Genomic DNA, 20,821 nt, shown 5'->3' with positions numbered 1-20,821 from the left:
GCTGTCGTCCTGCAGACCTTCGAATGCCTTCCTGCCTCGTCTCGCACCGCGCTTCCTCTCAGTGCCTTGTCCGTGGTTGGGGTTGCATGGGCACGCGCCCTCTCGGCTGGTGACTGGTTGTCCGCAACCCCCAGCGAGTATGTCTGCTCATGGGAGATGGTGTGTTCTGTGCAGCTCTTTCCCCGGAGGCCTGGGGGCTTGAAGCCCACCTTCGGGGCCCTGCTGCTCTCTGCCTCATCCTGGAAGTTGGCCCGAGGGCCGCCGCTGGAACCCTGTCCCTCGAGGACAGAGGCTCCCCTCAGGCCAGCACCTGCTGTGCCGTCTGTCCTGCAGCAGACACTGGCCGGGCGGTGGGCTGTCCCTCCCCATGACCCCTGTGGGGACGGAGCAGGGCGAAGGGTCAGGTGTGGACACTGGGTGCTGCAGGGCCTGCCTGTTGCCTGGAGAGGTTTGTCTCTGGGACAGCCTGCAGGGTGGTCCCTCACCGTAGAGCTGGGTCCCTCCTGGGGGTGGGAAGCTCCCCCCGCAGAGTGTGCTCCCCGTGCAGTGTGCCCCCCATGGGTGCCCCACTGTGAGGCCTGCAGGTGGGTCTGGATGAAGACCGTTAGCTTCTGCTCGTGGCTCTTTGGGGCTGTGCCGATGGTCTGACTGTCTTTTTTTCTTCTTAATTTATAGCCAGAAAACCTACAGAAGAACTGGCTTCGGGAATTTTACCAGGTAAGATGTGCTGTGACAGCGTGCTCTCTCAGATGAGTGTACATGCCGTGAGTACTTTATTTACATGGAAGCCGTGTTCTGTCTGCATCGCGTGTGGGCTTGCACTGCCCAGGGCTATGATGGGCGTCACGTTCCTCCTCAGAGGCTTCTTTTCAGATCCCCCTCCTCCGGCCAGGATTCAGAGGACCCAGGTAGGGGACTCTGCGTCATTGGAGGGGAGAGGCCATTGAAAGCTTCTGGGGACATGATGCCTTTCAGGAGGGTCCTCTGGTTGCAACCTGAAGGTGGCAAAGCCATGCAGAGGGGCCGTGGTGGGGTCTGGATGGAAAGCGTGGAGACTGGGCTGTGGGGAGGTGGACGTGGGTTACAGGCTCGAGAGGGTGTGTTACGAGGATGAGGGGCCAGATTCCAGCACTGGGTGCTGAGTGGGTGTTGGTCTGTGCTGGATTCTGTGGCTGATGCTGGGAGCGGATTTGGAGCAATGGACAGTCAGCTGTGCTCCCAGAGCATGAGCTCAGCCAAGGGCAGCTCAGGTGTCGGCAGGACAGAGAGGATGACCGATGCAGTGGGGTTGAGCACGTGACACGTGTGCGTCTGGGACCCCTGGGTAGGGCGTTGGAGAGGCCGCTCTGAGGCAGGGGGTGTCTGAAGAGACCTCGGGGGTGGGGGGAGAGGAGCTCGGTGGCTTGGCATCCAGCATGGCTGGGGCAGTGGTGACTGGACCTGGACGGAGGTGAGGGGCCCACAGCCCAGAGGGTAGCTGGGAGCAGGACGGCACAGGTGGGGTGGTGGCGGAGGAGCGGCTGGGGTCTGTTCCCTGCCCTCCTGCAGCTCTTCTGAGCCAGTGGGTGTGTCATGAACAGGACACACTCGGAGATATTGGGGATGGCCTCAGGGTCCGGCGGGGGCAGAGGGGCTGGCTCAGCAGTGGGTCCACTTCGGCATGGGCTGTGTCCTGCCTGCTCCCAGCAATGGCCGGGCTCTAGGCTAGGGTGGGCTGAGCACAAGCCTGTGAAAACGGGCCAATGGGCTGCTCCAGGCTCCTGCTGTCCACGCTGGGTGTCGGGGCGGCCATGTGCTGGGTCTGCTGGTGCCAAGCCGTCCACCAGAGGCTCCGAGTGCAGTGGTGGGTGCTGGCAGGTCCTACTCCCTGTTGGGGAGGCAGCAGGCACCCGGAGGGGAGAGCCTCGGGCAGACATTTTCGTCCCTTGTGTCCAGCGAGGTGTGTCCTCCTGGGGTGTGTGGAGGTGGGGCCCCTCCGTCCTCTATCCCACAGGGATTGTCTGCCAAGTGTCGTGCTTGGTTCTTGGCAGGGACGGAAGGCAGATCCCTGGGACACGAGGGAAGTTCTGGAAGGAGCGTTGTCTGGGAGGGGCGGGTGGAAGGCTGTCGGGAGGGTCTCTGGCAGAGCCTGGTGGGCTCTCAGCCCTTCCTCCCCTAGCGTTCTGCCCTGTCCGGGGCTCCCCGGCCCAGGCGCAGGCCTGGCAGAGCTGTGGCCAGGGTCAGCTCCGGGCAGGAAGCCGGCCAAGGGGGTGAAGGCAAGGGCCCTTCCTGGCCAAGCACTGGGTTGGGGGGCTGGACGGGCTCCGGCAGCCCCTCTGCCTGCGGTGCCCTCCGTCCTGCTGTCTGGGCTCCCGGGGCCTGGGTCAGCTTTGGCTGGGGCAGCCACCATGTGAAGTTACAGCTCCTGTTCCTGTTTTTCAAAGGTGGGCCCGGAATTTGAGGTCTCTGTTAGGTGCACGTCTTGGAGGGGCAAGTAAGTGGCGGTGTTGGCCCCACGCTGGTCCGCGGTGAGAGGCCCCTGTGGGGGAGACCCCGCCTGACAGCCCCGCATTGAATTTCAGTGCATGCTTTCAGGCTCTTCCCTTCTTCTGTTGACGTGGTCCCTGGGGCGTGTTGTGGCAGCCAGGCTTCCAGTGGTCTGCGAGTGAGTTCAGAGCTGGGCAGCTGTGCTTTCTGTAAGCTCTGACCCTGGAAAGCCACAGACCACAGGTGTCTCTCCCTTTCTGAGCCTCCTTGCTGCACATGAGCCATGTCAGGCTGTTTCTGGAACCTGGAACCTGGAACCTGGAACCTGGAATCCAGAGGGGCAGGTGGGCTGCGGTTTTCCTCAGGCTCTGTTTCCCAGGGTCCCTGATGTCCTTCCCGGAGGATCGAGCCTTTGCAGAGAGAAAGCGGGTCGTGCGTGACGGTGTGCTGGACGGGGCTGCAGCTTTTCCTGGTTTCTGAGCAGAAGTTTCTTCAGAAGGAAGTAATTGCAGGGACACTTAGAGAATTTTCAGTAATGATTCTTACAAGTAAGAATTTAAGGCAAGTCCCCTGACACGTTTTGGGCTGACTGGGTCAGTGAGGTGATTGGCCAGCTGACCGCAGCTCAGCAGCTGGCCTGAGCGGAGAGGGAGCGGGTCTTGCCCGGAGCAGGGGCCAGCGCCCCGGGCCAGCACTCAGGGAGGAGGGACCTCAAGGCCCAGGAGCGCTGGGTCACTGCCTTTTTAAAAAGATTTTTTAGTTCCTACTATGCAGTTATGTTGTTTTTCAACATAGCCTTTAATAGGCTACTTTTATAAACACAAGAACTGAATATGACATACGTGCTTGTGGATTAATTTTTGCTTTTTCTGTGACCCTTGATCACCATAAAAATGCAGGAAGCAGGAGAAAATATTGCTGGGGTTTCCCTTTACTTCTGACGAGCCTCTGATGCTTTTGGCATCCAGGATTTTCACAAATTCAGTCCTGAATGTGGCCCGTGGCATCAGAGAAGGTGCACAGCCTGGCGTCACCGCAGCTGGCTTCCCACGCCCCTCCCTGTCCAGTCTCCCCGAGTGTCAGACTCTTGGACCCATGGCTGGTGACATGAGTCTCCCCCTTGTTGGGGAGCACAGGCCCCCAGTCCTGGGGCGAGTCCCTGCTCTCACCCCCCTCCATGCGTGTAGCGGGCTTTGTGCGCCCACTTCTCGGTCCACCCAGGACCTCCCTCAGGGCCTGGCCACATCCCCATTCTGCTCTCTGTAAGCGGAGGGTGCTCCCCAAAACTGCAGCTCAGGTCAGGTGGCTCTCCTGCTCTGGTCCCCGGGGTGAGAGCCCAGGGTCTGTATGTGGCCTTCTCTGCTCTGTCCGCTGACTCGCTCTGTCCCCAGATACGTCAGGTGTTTCAGGCCTCTGTGCTTGCTCTAACCCGGCTGTCCCCACCTTCCCACCCCTTGTCTCCCCCTTCCCGCACTCTCCTGATCCTTGTCCTTGCCACCCCCCCAAGAGAGTCCCCTCCTGGTCACTCTTGGCCTCTCCCACTCTCATCGTGCTCTGTGGATTCATCGTCACCATCTGAACTTGCAGTCTGTGTCTGTTCTCCCCCCCAGAAATGGGGGCTCCACATCTGCCTTGGCCTCGATTTTGTGTCCCCCCCCCCCCCACGTTCCTGCCTTGAAGATAGTGTGTGAGGCAGGGGCGTTCGGGGAGTGACTAGGGTTGGATGAGGTCGTGAGGCGTGCCCATGGTGGCATCACTGCTCCTATAAGGAGAGGGAGAGGCCACAGTGCAGGACGGCCAGCCAGCATGCCAGGTGTGAGGGGCACGACACCCCTGCCCTTGGGAGTGTCCATCACACGGGAGAGACAGCCAGAGAGCCCTATGGATGGCACAGGGGGGTGCTGGGAAGGAAGTGGCCTGCCTGGGGCTGGGTTCTCAGGAAGGCTCTTGAGGCCGTGCCCACACCTGGGAATGGGCGGGAGCGGCCGTCCTGCTTCGTGGGTCACCCTGAGCTCTCCAAGCTGCGGGCGAGGCTGCTGGGAAGTCCGTTCCAACATTCCCCCTCTATGGTGATGGTGTCCTTGCAGCCCCGCTCTTGGGGGCAGGCTGCTGTCCCGCTCACTCCTCCTGAGCACCTAGGGGTGTGTGTGGCGCATGGCGTGCTTTCAGCGCTTCGTTCTCGAAGAACGGTCCGGGGAAGTTGCACAAAGCAGAAAGTATAGATCCATGCCCCCACCTGTTCTGCCTCTGGTTTGATGCTCGCGCCCGAGTGTTCGCGTCTCACCGGCTGTGTGCCTGAGGGAGGGGGCACCGGCCCTCGCGGGTTGCAAATACACGTATATATACAGCTTGACTCTTTCTAGTAAGCTGGGATGTCTGTGTCAGTAAGTGCACACTGTCTCTTTGAGCGGCTTCAGAGCATTCCATTGCCTGGACTGGCCATCGTTCTTAAAGTCGCCGTTCTGGTGATGGGGTGCTAGGTTGTTCTGAGTTTATTGTGGTGCTGGAGATAGGTTTTAGAACAGTCATAGCGTCTCTCATACAAATATGAATTGAGCCAGTATTGAAGATTTAAAAAACCACGGTAATAAGTATTTCTTATTAGTGAGAGAAGCAAGAGAAGTGAGATATTAGACATCTGTGCTTCAGACAACACTCCGCAGAGCAAAGCCAGATTGTCCCAGCAGCCGAGGGCCTTTGCCTGAGGAATGAACAGTGGCCAGCGATCGGTTCTTTCCACTGGACGTCGTGCTGCTGTGGTCAGGAGTCATTTGCGTTGCTATCAGGTTTTAGAATTCACAGAATTGTAAAACAGCTCAGTGATCAGTAAGGTCGAGAGAACCCAAATCAGGGATCTCAAGTGGCCATGCTGTTTGCCATTTCAAGTTTTCCTGACAGTCGTGGTAAAAGCAATGTGATGCGCGATGCCTTCTTCCAGGTAGCCTGCAGGAGCGGGCGCCAGACCCACCCTCCCACCTTAAACTAAAACCAGGAAACATCTGTGAAACTATGGTTTTCAAACAGCAGAGCCCAGGGTGGGCTGGGCGGTGACCACGGAGAGGGTCAGAGCTGCCCTCCGGCTGCCCGACCTGCCGCTGGAGGGGTGTCCGGGCGGGCACCCAGCAAGGGGGAAGGTACGGTCACTGTTTACAGCCGATCAGAGATTACCAGGCGGGCGAGGACGCAGGAAGACAGGACCCTAGGGAGGAGAAAACCAATCAGGAGTGTGGCTAGAGGGTTACGGTTTTGTCGATCTCGGAGGACCTGCTCTGGGTTTTATTACGTCTGTTGTTTTTCTGTTTCCTCATTCACTGATTTCTGCTCTTTATATTTTTCCTTTCTTTTGATTATTTTGGATTTAATTTGTTTTTCTAATCTAATTTCTGAAGGTAGAAGACAAAATCACCAATTTCAGAAATCTGACATGGGGCATCATCACTCAAAATCCTACAGGCATTAAAGAGATAAGAAGGGAATATCATGGGCAACTTTATGCTGGTAAATTTGAAAATTTATATGAAAGGAACATATTTTTGGAAAAATGAAGCATCAAAGCTTACAGTTAAGAAATAAGTGAACTCAGTACCCTCTCTCTGTTAAATTAAAATTTGCCCAACACTTTCAGACAAAAACCTCCAGGACCATGTGGTTTCACTGGTAAGTTCTGTCAAACACGCAAGAAACAATCGCAGTTGTTGGGAACTTTCAGGAGGACTGAAGCCCCGGCGATGCTTCCTCACCCGACACACGGCAGCGCCACGAAGACAGAGGCTCTGCGTGCCGAAGGTACGTGCACGGTGTGTCCCATGAAGCAGATGCAATAGAAAACTCGGGCACCAAGCGTGTAAGGCAGTGCGCACGCGCACACACAGCATATCAGAACGCTAGTGCGTCATCACCAACGAATGGAAGTCGGAAATCCGTCAGTAAAATCCACCGGGTCAAGAGTCACGGAGAAAAGCCATACGCTCATCCCCAGATATGCAGACGAAGCATCTGGCGCAATCCTAGAGCTATTTCTGATGAAGACTCTGAGCGAACCAAGAACTGAGGGGACCTCCCCCCGCCTGCAAGGAGCGTCTTTGGAGCCCACAGCTGACCGCAGACCCACCGGGGCAGGGCAGGGGCGCCTGGCGTCCCCTCTCCTGCTCAGTGTGGTCCCGAGGGTCCTGGCCAGTGCAGTAAGGTGAGAAAAGGAAATGAAAGCCATGAAGATTTAAAAGGAGGGAATAAAACTCCTGTGTGGGTGGTCATACGACTGGCTGCTGGGGTCACGAAGGACCCACAGACTTTGCTCACGTGGGCACCTTTATTGAGCTGGCAGCATACAGGGCTGTATGAAAACATCTTCCTGTTAGCTGTGAACAGCTGGACGTGTCAGACGCACGTAGACAGTCGTGCTGCAGTGAGGGGCGTGGCACAGAGGGTGCAGCACGTGTGAGCAGCCGCGTGCTGAGATCCGTGACCTGCGTGCGGAGGATGCCAGAGACGATGGGAAGAGATGGGGGAGGCGCGCCCTGTTCATGGCATGGAGACTCCGTGACGCTGGCACGGTGGCTCCCCACTGACTGAGCCCCCGTTCGGTGAAGTTCCCCTCGAAATCTCTGCGTGCTGTTTTGGTAGAAGTCCGCAAAGTACATCTAAAATTTTACATGGGAAAACAAAGGAACTAAAATAGCCAAACGTTTAGGGACTCACACTTTCTCATTTCAAGATTTACTGTAAAATTACGGCGATCAAGACCGTATTCTCTGGCAAAAGGACAGAGCCACAGATCAGTGGAACAGAAGAGAGATACAGAAATAAAACCACGAATATGGCCAAGCCATCGCCACGGGCTGACCGCAGTTCCTGAGAGAAAAGGACACCTGTTCAGCAGATGGTGCTGGGAAGTTGGACATCTCTCGTTCTCCACGCAGATGCTGACTTTCTGTACTTTGCACCACACACAAAGATTAAGCTATGGGCCTAAATATAAAACTTAAAATTATAGAAGTTCTAGAAGAAAACTTAGGAGAAAATCCTTGTGACCTTGAATCAGGCAAGGATTTCTTGGACACACCAAAAGCACAATTCATAAGAGAAAAAAATGCATGAATTAGAATTCATCGTAATTAGGACCTGGCCAGACCCTAGGGCAAGGTCAGCTGTGCGAAGGCCGTTGGCTGCCGTGTGCCAGCCGGTTTGGAGAAGTCGGGTGTGGGACGTGCTGCCCTGATGGACCGCGGGCCTGCAGCAGCGGTGGCAGGGACAGACGTGGGTGTGGCTGAGGCACTGTCGGTGTGACCCGGGAGCCTTGTTGCTGGTGCTGATTGATACTCTCGCCACTTCGTCCGGTGGGCCCCAGCGCTCTGGGTTAGCAGTTCCCAGTGCGCTCTCGGGGAGCGTGGACGGCGCTTCTCTGGAAGGTAGTCTCAGATGGAAGCTTTGGAAGCAGAGCTGATGACGGTGCCTCACCTCCTGAAGATTCGTTTCTTTCTGAACGTCTCTGGATGCAGCCCGGAGCTCAGAGCCTTTCTCACCGCCCCAGTAAGAGGCAGCAGGGCAGGCAGCCCGTTGCAGGTCTGGAGACTGACAGGCAGGCCCCCATCCTCGTGCTGCCCCTTCCTGCCTGTGTGGCTCCGGGCAAGCGGCGGACGCTCTCTGTGCCCCTGACGGCAGTGGTACCTGCCCCCGGAGATCTCGTAAGGGATGACGGAATCATTGCTGGTAGCGCGGTGCAGGCCGCCAGGCCCGTGGTTCAGGACAGCAGGCCACTGTGAACCATGATTAAAGTGCCTGCTGGACCTCGGTCCACTGCGCGGTGGCCCTGATCCCCCGGCCTGTCCTGCGCGCTCTGGGGAGTGGGGCACGGTTTGTGATACTTGCACGCCTCCGTCTCCTTCAGTCTCAGAGGGCTAGTCCAGTCAGTCCTTGCTCCTGAACAGTAGGTGCCTGCCGTCCACCGGGCTGGGCTCTTCCTCCCCGGATCACAGCATAGCCTGTGCTGTGGCCCCACTCTGCAGATGAGAAAACAGGTGTGCAAGGGTCAGGAGATGTGCCCAGAGCTACACAGCCACAGACGGGAGCCCCAGCCTCTGCAGGGCCAGAAGTCCAGCTGGCCACTGAGTCGGGAGACCTGGGGTGGGGGACAAGGCGGCCTCCAGGGGCAGGAAACGGTGGCAGGAGGCACAGATGGGCAGGGGTCCACGGCACAGGGCAGCCACTGGGAGGGGCTTGGGTGTGGCTTCCTGGCAGCAGGCAAGGGAAGGAAGAGGCAGGAGGCAGGGAGGCTGAGGAGGGAACTGGGCCATCTGGGTCGAGGGCCAGCCGCCTGCCGCAAGGACGGGGGCAGATTGGGCCGAGTGAGGAAGGAGGAAGTTGGTTGGACCAGTGGGCAGGGGTGGGGCCCACGACCCAGTAGGAAAGGGGAGTCCTCAGTTGCCTGGATCTGGGATCCGGGGTTCCTAGCAGCGTTGGTGGTAACTCCCATGGGAGCTTTGGGGCTGGAAGTGAATCCTTAGGTCCCAGGCGGGAGAGGAGGCAGAAGCATCTGCTGGGGCCTGAGTGGGCTCTGGAGGGTACTGACTTGAGTTCAGGGTAGGCCATTTGCTCGGGTGGGACTGGGAGGTTGGGAGGGGCAGGAGATGATCATTAGGGGACTGGGAGGGGCAGGAGGGCTCTGGCCAGGAAGACCAGAGCCAGGTGTGGGCCCTGGGAGTGTTCTAGGTCATGGGATCACAGTCTCCTGCGAGTCGAAATGGCTCAAAGAAGGGTCCTCGTGGAAGTGGTGGGTGGGTATTGGGAAGCGGGTTTCCAGAAGGGGTGCCGAGGTGTCTCGCACGGTGACCGCGGGGGTGTGGCTACTGCTGGCCCCTGTGGCCAGTGTGAAGCAGGTGGGAGGCCTCGCCATGTCTGCCGAGGACCCGGTTTGATCCTGCTACCCACCTTGGTTGGGTGAAAGTGCTTTTTAAGTTAAAAATCGACCGGCTCCAGTAGAGCTTTGATATCCTAAGGCAACAAGTTTCGTTAAAATTGAACCACGCTTAACGTTCTGGGGTCTGGAACAGGAGCAGTCTCTTGTCCAGCCACGCAGACCTGTGCACACGTGTGCAGCACGGTGGCTCGTCGAGCCTCCAGGAGTGGCAGCTCGGTGTTTGTGGTCAGCTGTGGGCGCGGCCGGGCCGGTGCCACGCACGGACGACACTCCAGCCCTGAGCTTTGGGACGGCAGCCAGGCTGAACCCATCCCGGACACAGAGCCCGGGTCCGGCCTCACACAGGCTCTGGAAGACCCCTCACCGGTCGGCTGCTGAGGCCGCGGAGGCTCGCGGCCTTCTGTGTGCTGGCCGTGGGGAGAAGTGCCTGCCGCCCACAGAGCTGGCTGCTAGCAGCCTGGTTGGTGGCCGTGTGCGGGGTGTGGACTGCGGGCGGGCGTCCCATCAGGGCACGGGCAGCTGAGTCTGGGCTTCTTCCCGGGGGCAGGCCTCTGGTTTCCACCCATGCCTGCCCAGCGCAGCCCCCAAGCCCAGGGAAGGCGGCCACGCCTGTAGAGGTCGAGCCCCTGCTGCCCCAGGCCAGGAGTGGGCAGACGGTCTCAAGATGAGCATGTTTTCCAAGCAGACTTGGTAAATAGCAGTAAGTTTTCTCTCAAGAAATTCTTCTGTCCCCTTTCTGCTCCTTATCTCGGCCATCAGACTTCCACTGGCCTGTTTGCAGGATGTAATTCCTTTTTAGGTCACTCAGATGCTCCTCTCTGCAGAAAGCCTAACAAGGCCTGGCTGCTGCTATTTTTAACACTGACTCCTGGCCCACGGAGGGGCCGGTGGGCTGGGCGCGGCTGGCTCGCGGCTTCCCTGGGCCCGAGGCCGCCTTCCGACTGGCCACCTGGACAGCGTCAGGAGGGCTGCCAGCTGCCGTGGGTGTGGTGGTGCGGGCGCGCGAGTGATTCCTTGTGTGCTTCCTTGCCCACGTTCCTAATCACTCTTTTCCAAAATACTTTTCTTGATCCTTCTGATGAAAGAACCCATGTATTTTTATCAGAAGCCTCCTCCCTTTTTGGTAGCATTTTGGTGAAGCAAGTATGCACTTTGGGCAGTGACTTGCTCGCTGTCCCAGGTGAAGGTACGCCAGCGTCACCATCAGGCAGGATGTACCCTGCTGAGTGGAGGTCTGGGTGGGGCAGAGGCTCGCGTCTGCTCACACGGACCTGCCTGGGGTCTGGAGACCACCGGCCCTGGTGTCGTTGATCGAGGTGTGTTTCCAACCACAGGTGACCTGAGCTCGCTGTCCCACACCGTGGAGGGGCTTTTCCTGTCCACCCTCAAGTTGTCCCTGTCTTTGGCCCTGAAGGAATCCCTGCCCAGGATTGTCCAGGGTCCAGAGCCGCCGGAGCTCTGCCTGGCGCATCCCGCACACCGATCTCTGTGGCCGAGGCACACACGCTGGCGTCGAGCCCACGCCACCAGTCAGGCTTCCTCCATCTGGCTTGTGCTGAGTGCCGGATCCCGGCGTCCTCACAACTGTCCAAGGCAGGCTCTCCAGGAAGTGGCAGCCCAGGGCACCAGGCACGGGGTCTCTGCCAGGAAGGACAGCATAGGACTCTGTGAGCAGGCGTGCTTCCTGGAGACCCCCCCCCCCCCGCCCCCGTCAGGCTGCTCTCAGTTCCTGGCTGTTCCAAGCGGCATCACTAAAAATCCTGTAACAGAGTCAGTGATACGAAGCCAGAGGTAACAACCGCCCCCCACTCACCCCATCCTAGTTGGTTTATTGCATTTCACTGCTGGGATCTGGGTTTTGCTGTCTGCAGGAGGGGAGAGAACGTAACTGTGTATCGCTGAGCAGCTCCAGAATTCCACGTTCAGTGCCGTCACATCAGGAGCTCAGCTTGGCCATGGGGGCATTTATGCCGTGGAAATGGGTAAATTCAACCAACTGGGCCTTTGTCCCTAGAGAGCCAGCTCTCAGCCACCTGGCAGCTGCTGGCCCGACCCTGAGGACGCGCGTGTCCCCCGGGGCAGCGGTTCCTGGGGTGTGTTTTGTCACACGAGGACATTGCAGCCGAAGGGGCCCCTGGCACTGGGGTGCGGTTTGGTAAGAGTGCGCGATGGAGGGCGGTTCCGGCGTCGTCCCCCCGGGGGTGAGCACAGTCGCTCCTCCTGTCGCCCCCTGCTGGTGCCGCCTGACTTCCCTGCCAGGGCCTTAGGGCTCTGTCCGCAGACGCTTCCGTGCGCCTCCTGAAGTAACCCACAGCTTCACTCACTTGCAGATTTCCACAGTATGTTACTAAAATTATGATTCCCTAATGAGCTATTTTGAAATTCTCACCACGTGCCAGAATTAAATGTGTTTTAAAATGAAGTCCTTAGTTCGTGTGTCTGTCTGCCTCTGAGTGATAGGGTGACAGACGCCCACGCACTGAGCACGGGCACCTGCCCTCCCCTAAGAGCCGGCAAACAGAAGGGTTCTTCAAGCAGAGTGTCAGAATGGGGCCCGCTTCCCCTTGCCCTGCCATTAGGAACCGGGGAAGACCAAAGACGGACAGATCGCATTTCCCGTCATCCCGACAGGCTCCCTGCCCAGCTCCAGAGCCCTGGGCGGTGGGCGGTTTCTGGCCTTGCCCCCACCGAGTTAAACAATGAGTGTGTTGAACAAACTCTTTATTATGATGAATTTAAAATGTGCATGAAGTCGAGGGAACAGGACGATGTCCCTCGGTGCCTGCTACCCTCACTCACAGTTTCCAGCTCGCAGCCAGTCCTGTTGCGGTCGTGCCCCTGTCCCCCCCAGTCACTGCAGCAAAATCCAAGCAGCATGACGTCACGCATCAGCATGTCCGCCTGTGTCTCTGGAAGAATTGAAAGCGATGTCGGTGTCCTGACACCTACGAAGATTGACAGGAACTCCGCGCGTCACTGAATGCCGGGTCTGTGTTCCGATGTTCCCGCCGTCTCCTAATTCACGTACAGTTCGTGTACTGCAGGGGATTAGTATCTTCGTGGAAATTAAAATGTTTCCATAACTTTACGGAGGTGTAATTGGCATACGGTGGACTTCGCATGCTCTAGGTGGGCGGTGTGGCGGGTTCTGACTGCCTGGGAGGCTGGCGTTGTCCACGCGGCTCCCGGCAGCCTGTAACTGCTGCTCTGTGGCCCCCGTGCTGGGCAGCCACTGGTTTGCTTTCTGCCCCTCGCTGCCCATCAGTCTGCATTTCCCACATTTCCTTCGCTCAGTGCTCTCCACGGGGCTTCCGTCTGGGGAGTCGCGGGGGCCCAGCAGTGACCGCTCTCGGCCTGCGCGCAGGGGAGTCCGTGCTCCACAGCCGCTGCCCCAACTCTTCTGTCACGTCTGTTCTGTCAGGGTGCTTGATGGTGTCGCTCTGTGTCTCGCGTGTGCCCGTGTCTTTGTGCACATGTGGGTGCGCACATGTGTGTGCTCGTACATGCGTGCATTTGTCTCGTGTGTGCTCACGGGTGTGTGTGCACGCACACGCATGTGACATGTGTAGTCTTGTCTACACTGGCACATTGGAGCTCTTGCCGTGTAGACGGTGTGGCCTGCAAAGCCAAAAGCATTGAGTGGCTCTCCACAGATGACGTTTGCGCACGTGCTCTAGGGTTCCCCCGATTCTGTCTGTTGAAAACCGTTCCTCCGTGCCTCTGACGTTTGAAGGACACTTGCCGGGTGTGTAAGTCATTGGCTCACACTGGATCTCACTGAAGTTTTCGGAGAGGTTGTCCCGTTGTCGCCTGGTTCGTGTGTTGGTTCTGACCAGTGCACGTCTGACCCTCTTGGTTTTCCTCTCGGATCTTTGCCCCTGGAGGCCTGGAGACTTGTGCCTGCCCTGTGGGGTCTGCCCGCCTGCGTTCTGGGGTGGGTCGTGTGGCTGAACTTTCTCAGGGGCGTGGTAAGCCCTTCCAGGCACAAGTCTAGGTGTCTTTCTATTCGGGGGAAGTTTCCTTGGATTATGATTTTCAAGGTAGTTCTGATCTGATGTCCTGCCCGCCCCCCCACCCCCTCTCCGACCCTCCTCCCCTGCCCGCCCTCCCTCATCTCAGCCTCTCCTGTCAGTCGACCCTCCCTTGGGTGCTTTGTCACCTGTTCCTCTTTTCTGTGAGGGTTTTGTCTTCTTCCATTTCTTTCCTGAGGTTAATGTCATTTCTTTTTTTCTTTTGGTCCATTTCTGGTGGACTTTTGCACTTCTGATTCCTGTTCTCAGATGGTGGTTTGAGTGTATTTAATTCTGTTGCAGCGTGGGCTGGTCGGTTGTGCTCCGTGGTCCTGTGTTGGGGCGGGATTGGACCTCCTGCTGTTTCTCCTTTCCCGCCAGCGGGAGGAGGGTTGGGCAGATTCGCAGCCCAACAGTGCCCCCTTCTGTCCGCGCTGAGCGCAGTGCTCTCCTGGCTCTCTTGCGCCTGCAAGGCCGTTTACCCCTTCCTTCCCTTTCTCCTCCGTAGGCAGCTGCCCAGGCCACCTCTCCTCCTTTCTGTCCCCTTTCTTCTTCACAAGCCCCGTCCCTTCCTGGCCACGTGCTCTGACCGGCTGCTCACATGCAGCGATGGGACCCACCCGCGGCCCAGGCAACCCCTCCTCACGGCTGTGACTCCAGTGGTGGCCAGAGGGCTGGGCGAGGTCTCTCTTGGGGAGCTCCCTGAGCGTGGGACACACTCATCTCCCGTGTGTGTACCGAGAGCCAGCCTGCTGTTGCTGGGGAGTGCGGCCTGTGGAGAGACGCCGTCCGTCCGCTGCTCTTCACAGCTCAGCTCTTTGTAAGATCGTTCATCACTTCTTCTCTAAAACACGTGATAAAGGTCTCGTCATTTTAGAAACTGCTTTCCCGTGACACATGACCCTTTATCTGTTTACGTCACATGCCTGCATAATGTCTTCTAAGTGCGGAGGACAGTATGTACTCTCCTGCTTCGCTTTGGGTCTTGAAAGGGCCGGTGCTGGAGGCAGCACCTGGGGGCCTGGTCCGTCCTAACGTGCAGCCAGGTGCGTCCGGGGCTCGGGGAGCGACGCGGGGCTTCTCCAGCGTGGAGGTGCCGGTGTGAGCGGAGTGCGGGGCTTGCAGTCCTGGGGTACGGTGGGCGTGGAGGGCGGCCAGCGAGCACAGAGGGGCAGGAGGTAGGAGAAGTGTCCTGGGAGTCCAGCGGGGGTTGGTGGCCTTCCGGGGGCATCTCGGGGCCCATCTGCAAGAGGAGGCCTGGGGGAGCTGGTGGGGGTGGGACGTGAGGAGCCACCGAGCGGAGCCAGGTGGCAGCTGCGGGGCGACTTCCGGAACCCCCGGAACCGAGCCCTGCCTCTGGTGCTGCTCCCAGGTGCGCCGGGTTCCCGTGGGGCCCTGCTGCTATGTGCGCAGTAGCCCCCGCCAGCCTCTGTGAATGCGCTCCACCGAGCCCTGCTCCCCCCCTCCCCCGGCCCTCCCTGCACCCTTTGAGGAGGCTGCAGGGGTCAGGGGCTCCGTGCGCTCCCGGTGCGGGCCCCCTGCATGCCAGGCCGGCGCCTCCCTCGGGCGTCCTCCGAGTGTATGTGTCTGAAACATGTGGCGGCTTTGAGGGAGTCCAGGCTGCCTTGGTTTAGATGAATGGGACCTTTTGTTGACGGCTGCACGAGAGTGTGTGTTTACGGCTCGGGTACACATTTCTCCACGTGGAGGGGCCACGCCACGCTGATCATGGCCCCCGACAAAGGTCAGTGGTGACCGTTTCACGGCCATGTGCCTGGAGCAGTGCCGGCGTGGGGAGACGTGGCATAGGTGTGCACGTCGTCAGAGCCGAGCCGTGCTCGCCGTCAGAAAGTGTCGCTTGGTCACCGCTCGGAGCGCATCACTGTCAATGAAGGTCTCAGAGATAAAATCACGGGAGTCACTTTTTTGGTTGCTTATTTAAACTTATGATCAGTTAAAATTTAGTTTCAAATATGTTAAATTTAATTTGGAAAATCATTGTGTTTTCCATCCAAAGTATATTGAACATGGGTCTTTCCTGCCCTAGAAGTAGGGCTCAGTTAGGGTGCAGTGTGTGCGTGGGGCGGGTTCAGTGACTGGAGGCCAGGTGGAGCACAGCGGACCCCGGCGCGTCCTGTCCGAGTAGCACTGTGGGACGGCGTCGGCCAGGTGTGTGGTCCTGGAACGGATCGCCAGGAGTTTGGTCTGGGTCTAAGACTCAGAATGGAGTGGAGGGGCAGGAGCTGGAGGAGTGGAAGGTGCAGCTGTCCGCCCGGCTGCAGGCGGAGGTGCCTCAGCTATGATAGGCTTGGAGGTGCTGCGATAAAGGGTGGAAGGCCTGTGTCACCGACCCCACAGCACCAATCCCCTAAATGCCCTGTGTCCTCGTGAGTTTGCGGGTGCTGCCAACCCAACAATGAGGAAGCAGGGGCCAGGACCAGCACCCTCTGGACATGTCGCATCCATGGTGAGGCCCTGTCTCCTGCAAGAGCTGCACGGCGTGGGCAGGCTGCTGGCTGGGCCTCACAGGGCGGCCCGGCTACTCTGTAGGGAGGGGCGTCCCTGGGGAGCGAGGTCAAGCGGCCAGGCCCTGCCCAGAGCAGCAGGGGGAGGGAGAGGAGGGCCCGGCTTGAGCAGAAGGATGGCTAGGAGGGTCCTGCAGTCTGGAGAGCACAAACTGCTGTGGGACAGATAGATGGACGATTTCTGGGGCAGGGACTCTGGCCTGGGCCTGTCCTCGAGGGCCTGCCGCTCACCCAGGCTCCTTGGGAGCGAGCGTCCTCAGGCTGAGGGGGAGGGGCCCAGGGAGGAGCAGCCAGGGCGGCCACCATGACCCTCACCTGTGCCTCTCAGCGTTGCATCCAGCCCACGCTCAGGAGGGGGCTGCCCCGCATCACGGGCGCCTTTCAAAACCTCATCCCAGCTGAGGAGCGAGGCCTTCTGGAGGGATGTGGTGCATGGGAGAGGCAGCCCTGCGGGTTTAGAAGAACAAAGGGAAAGCAGATTCCCTTTGTCAGCATCTTTCGTCTGTGCCAAGGGCTTTGCTTACCTGTGGTCTTTAGAGATGCTGACCCCAGACCATCCGAGGTCATGACCCCACGGTACGTCCTTGCAACAGAGGCTCGGCCTGGCAGGGTGGGGGCTGTGGGCAGAGGTGCAGGCTGGTGGGGGCCGGTGCCCAGACGGACGCCCTCACCACTCTCTGCACATGCCCAAACACCTGCTGCTTGAGTCCATCCCACAGATGCCTTTCAGAGCATGTGGCCACCGAGGGCGTGGACGTGTTAGGGGCATGTCCAGAGCCCCTCATGCCTCCAGCCATCTTCCCTTTTGGATTCTGAGCGACGGGGCCAAGTGGAGGCTGCCCTTGTCCAGGCGGGACATTGCTGGGTCACTGGGGTAGAGGGCCTGCACGGCGGCTCCTTTGTCCAGGCTGGCCCTGAGGCCTCGTCTGTGTTCTGAAGATCGAGGGCAGTTGTGGACCCTGACCCAGCCCTCTGCCACCCTGGCACGCGCAGACAGACACGGAGTCATGCGTCCACAGATAGTGGGGCAAATGTTCTCACCGCGGTCACTGCATAGTTGTCTTTGTGCCCCAGGGGACAGGCTGGTCCTCTGTGCTGCCGAGGAGGAGTGCAGGGCCACCTCGGGCCGAGAGCCCGTCCAGTGCTGGGGCGCACACGCCACTGCCTTCCGGGGTGTGAGTCCCAAAACTGGTATCTCCGCCATTTCCCCTCCGTGAGGCGCCGTCCTGTTGAGCGCCGTGGAACATTCTGTGTGAGTGCACCTGCCAGGGCGGTGGGCAGGTTGGCACCCCTGTCGCTGGGGCGTTCCTGAGTTTGCGCACAGGAGAGGCGTGCGGCCTGGCTCCCCGTCCTTCCAGGCAGGGCTCACCGCGCCACCCACCTCGTGCAGCACCTGAGGGCCCGTCCCCCGCCCCAGCCTCGCCGTAGGTCCGTGTCCCCGCCAGCCCGAGCCCTGAGGGGTTAGCGGTGGGGGGTGCTCCGTGCTTGTGCGTGATGCAGTTGGGCACTGCCTTGCTGACCTTCCCGGAAACCCGTTTTCAGAGAACACAGAGCAAGCAGGGAGCAGCCGGCACCAAGCACGGGTGCTTCTCCCAGTCGGCTTAAATGCTCTTCTTATGAGAACTTTTTCACTTTTGTAACAGATCCTGAGTTACGGGTTGTGTTTTTATGTCCCAGCCGAGAGCCAGTGGGCTCTGCTGCACGCCGCCTGTTTTCCGGGCGGCCGCTGCCACTGTGCGGTACTTCCCGGCCGCGCTGTGGGCCATTCGTCCCCCGATGCACGGCGTGCAGGCCTGGCGCTCCACGCCCTCCGTCCCCCGTGCCCAGCCCTCCAGCTCCGTGGGCTCTGCCTGGCTGAATCCTGGAAGCAGCTGCTTCCTGTCGGGGCTGCACAGAGCAGCCCATGTCTCTGAGGCCACGGGTGGCTCACTGGCCCCTGGGTGCCAGCAAGAAACAGCGTCTGAGGGGCGCCTGGGTAGCGCAGTCGTTAAAGCGTCTGCCTTCTGCTCAGGGCGTGATCCCGGCGTTCCGGAATCGAGTCCCACATGGGGCTCCTCCGCTGGGAGCCTGCTTCTTCCTCTCTCACTCCCCTGCTGTGTTCCCTCTCTCGCTGGCTGTCTCTCTGTCACATAAATAAATAAATAAATAAATAAATAAATAAATAAGAAACAGCGTCCGAAGCTGGGTTGCAGGTGACCTCAGAGCACTTGTGTGGGGGGCCGGCCTCTGCGGTGGTGCTTTTGGGGAAGGGGAAGGTCATTTTGCAGGTTTCTGGTAAATGCTTCTCTGTGTCAGGAGGTGTCTGGGAGGGGGCGCATGGCGGCTATGGGCGAGTGCAGTTAGTGTGACGGGCAGCTGGGGACATGGGGACAGGCCCCTGGCACATCTGCCCCCTTCCCTTGGCCCTCTGGTCCCAGTCCCAGTGGCCCCCCGGCCTCCCTTGCCCCCCTCTCAACCCTGGGCTGTCTCATCAGCGCAGTGGTGACACGCTGTCCCCCATGCCCAAGGGGTGGGGCCAGCGAGTGCCTTGTCCCTTCCGTGAGCATGTGCTGGTCACAGGCTCAGTGACTGTGGGTAACCCTGAGACGCCCGGCGTGGTTTACTGCAGGGGAGCGAAGACCAGGGTCTGAGCCATGACCCAGGTAGTTGTCAGAGCCCCGGTGCTGGGCAGTTTGGGGTGTGAGGTGGCTGGAGGGCTCCCAGACAGTGACCACACTTCCTGACAGCGTCGCTGGGGTGTGTACTCATGTCGTCCAGGAACAAAAGTGGAGGGTGGGTTTGCGGCTTGCAGCAGCCCTGCGGAGAGAGAATGCCGTGACCGCAGAAGAGCCACCACCAGGGCCTGGATCCCCTGGCTGTTGTGGGGCAGCGGCCTGGTGGCCACGTGGCCTGGGTGCCCTGCGGTGACACGGCTGCTGGGCGCCTGCCCCGTGGCATTGTCGAGAGGTCATGTGCAAGTTGTGCACCTGGCGGCGCCCGCCCCTGCTGAGCGCACGTGTGGTCAGCTCGGCTTACTCCCAGGCAGGTTGGAAGTGTGTGCATGCCCACACCGGCCCACGTGCTTGCTTACTAGCGCTTACGTACACTTACACGCGCTCACACACATGTGTGTGTTGTGCATGCACGCTCACGCGTGGGTGCCCGCGGGACTCGCAGCCTTTCTGGAGGACGTTCCCGGGTGTCGGCAGTGAGATGATACCTGGACTCTTTGTTCTTTTGGGACTTCACGGGCGCACCTCAGTTGGCACGTGGGAGTTTCTGTAACTGGGGGGAGACACTTCTGAATTATTGAAGAACGTTCCAAGAAATTCTGAGTCTTGTCTAAGCGTTGGGAAAACAGAAGACGCGGGAAGCCAGAACAATCGGACGCATGATGGTGGTTTGATTCCTAGAAGTTGTTCCTGTTATTTACTGGACGTGGGTGGGGCCTTTTGTCCTGGCAGCTGCCTCCCTCACAGGGTGTCCGTGCAGCCCTCGGAACCTCTGACGGCCTGTCCTGCGCTTCCCTCCCCAGGTCGTGCACACGCACAAGCCGCACTTCATGGCGCTGCACTGCCAGGAGTTCGGAGGGAAGAACTACGAGGCCTCCATGTCCCACGTGGACAAGTTTGTCAAGTAAGTGCCAGCGGTGTGTGCCATGCCCTTCCCGGCACGCGGTGCCCCTGGTCGGGGGGGCGCAGAGGGTGATAGCGTGCCCCTGGTCGGGGGGGTTATGGTGATAGCGTGCTCCTGGTCAGGTGAAGGTTAAGGTAATAGCGTGCCCCTTGGAGGACAGGCCCACCGGTGCTGTTGGGAAGGGGCACTAAGGTGTCCGCACGGGCCTGGGAAGTGGACCTGCGGGGGCGGGGGTGGGGCGGGGGTGGAAGTAAGCCTGTGAGGCCCCGCACTGAGAAGCGGGGTCCCCATCTAGCTGTCGGTGTCAGGAGTGGCTGTGGCAGCTGCCTTCCTTCTGCTCTGCCCGTGGCCTGAGTGCCCGGGACGTCCTCTCTGCCCCCAGGCACCCCTCTGCCTGCCTTCCGTGTCCCCTGGATATGGCCTTGGCCTCGCCCCAGCCGTGGACTCTGGGCACCGTGACTGCTCCTGCCCGCTCAGTGTGAGGTGATGCTTCCCGATTTCCGAGTCTGGTCACTGAAGGCCACTGTGCTGGCAGGGAGCCGCGCTCAGAGCCCTGGCGCCTGCCGCGTGGCCTGAGGAGGATTTTAGCTGTGGTCACCATGCTCAGTCCTGCTCGGGGTCCCTGACATTGTAGATGGACACAAGCCATCCATGTTTTCAGTTGTTAAGCTGGGGGTCATTTGCTAAATGGCACATTTTTTAAAAAGAATGGCCAAATTTTCTCAAAATAACGTAATTTTAAGGCAATTTTAATTAAAAAAAACTTTTTAACACTTAAACTAATTATAAAATTATTATGGGAAAGCAAGGGGATATAGCTAAATAGCCAAGAATAGCCAAAATCATACTACGGAAGTATGAGGTGGGCGTCCCCCCAGCCTGGGCTACAGGCTCCTTGGGGAGCAGTGAGGGCCGGGCGAGGGGTGCAGGTGGGGATGGGCTGCAGGAGGACCCCCACCCCGCGTTGCCCAGCCGTGTGCACACGGCAGGAGCCGCATCGCTGGTGTCTTTGCACAAGAAGGTGACACTGGACCCTCGCCGCCCCTGCCTTGCACATGAGGACGAGTCTCGGTTGTGTCAGAGTAGACGTCAAACACAGTCATGACAACTCTGAGACGAAAGGAAGGACAACGTGTCTGGCTCCGCGGCAGGGAGAGATTTAAGAAGGTGCAGAGCATGTCACCTACCAAAGAAGACTGAGGAATTTGAATGTTAAATGATGAATGATAACGTGAAAATTATCAAACGACACTACGCGAAGTCAATGTTTAGCCACACCTGGGAAGGAC

At 59.1% G+C, this 20,821-nt stretch overlaps 1 protein-coding gene across 5 annotated transcripts in view; it reads left to right on the top strand.

Annotated features, from left to right (window-relative positions):
- The window catches only part of INPP5A (inositol polyphosphate-5-phosphatase A), a 184,306-nt gene that overhangs the window by 54,379 nt on the left and 109,106 nt on the right, over positions 1-20,821 (top strand). For all 5 annotated transcript variants that reach the window (XM_057308434.1, XM_057308432.1, XM_057308433.1 and 2 more), the window contains exons 2-3: positions 676-717; positions 19,432-19,532. In XM_057308434.1, the coding sequence (XP_057164417.1) occupies positions 19,459-19,532 (74 nt within the window). In that variant the 5' untranslated portion in view covers positions 676-717; positions 19,432-19,458. The remainder of the gene's footprint in view (positions 1-675; positions 718-19,431; positions 19,533-20,821) is intronic.

Source organism: Ursus arctos, unplaced genomic scaffold (assembly GCF_023065955.2).
Source record: "Ursus arctos isolate Adak ecotype North America unplaced genomic scaffold, UrsArc2.0 scaffold_7, whole genome shotgun sequence".
Taxonomy (NCBI): Eukaryota; Metazoa; Chordata; class Mammalia; order Carnivora; family Ursidae; genus Ursus; species Ursus arctos.
The sequence above is the reverse complement of the archived record's forward strand: the minus strand, read 5'-3'. Positions and strand labels throughout refer to the sequence as shown.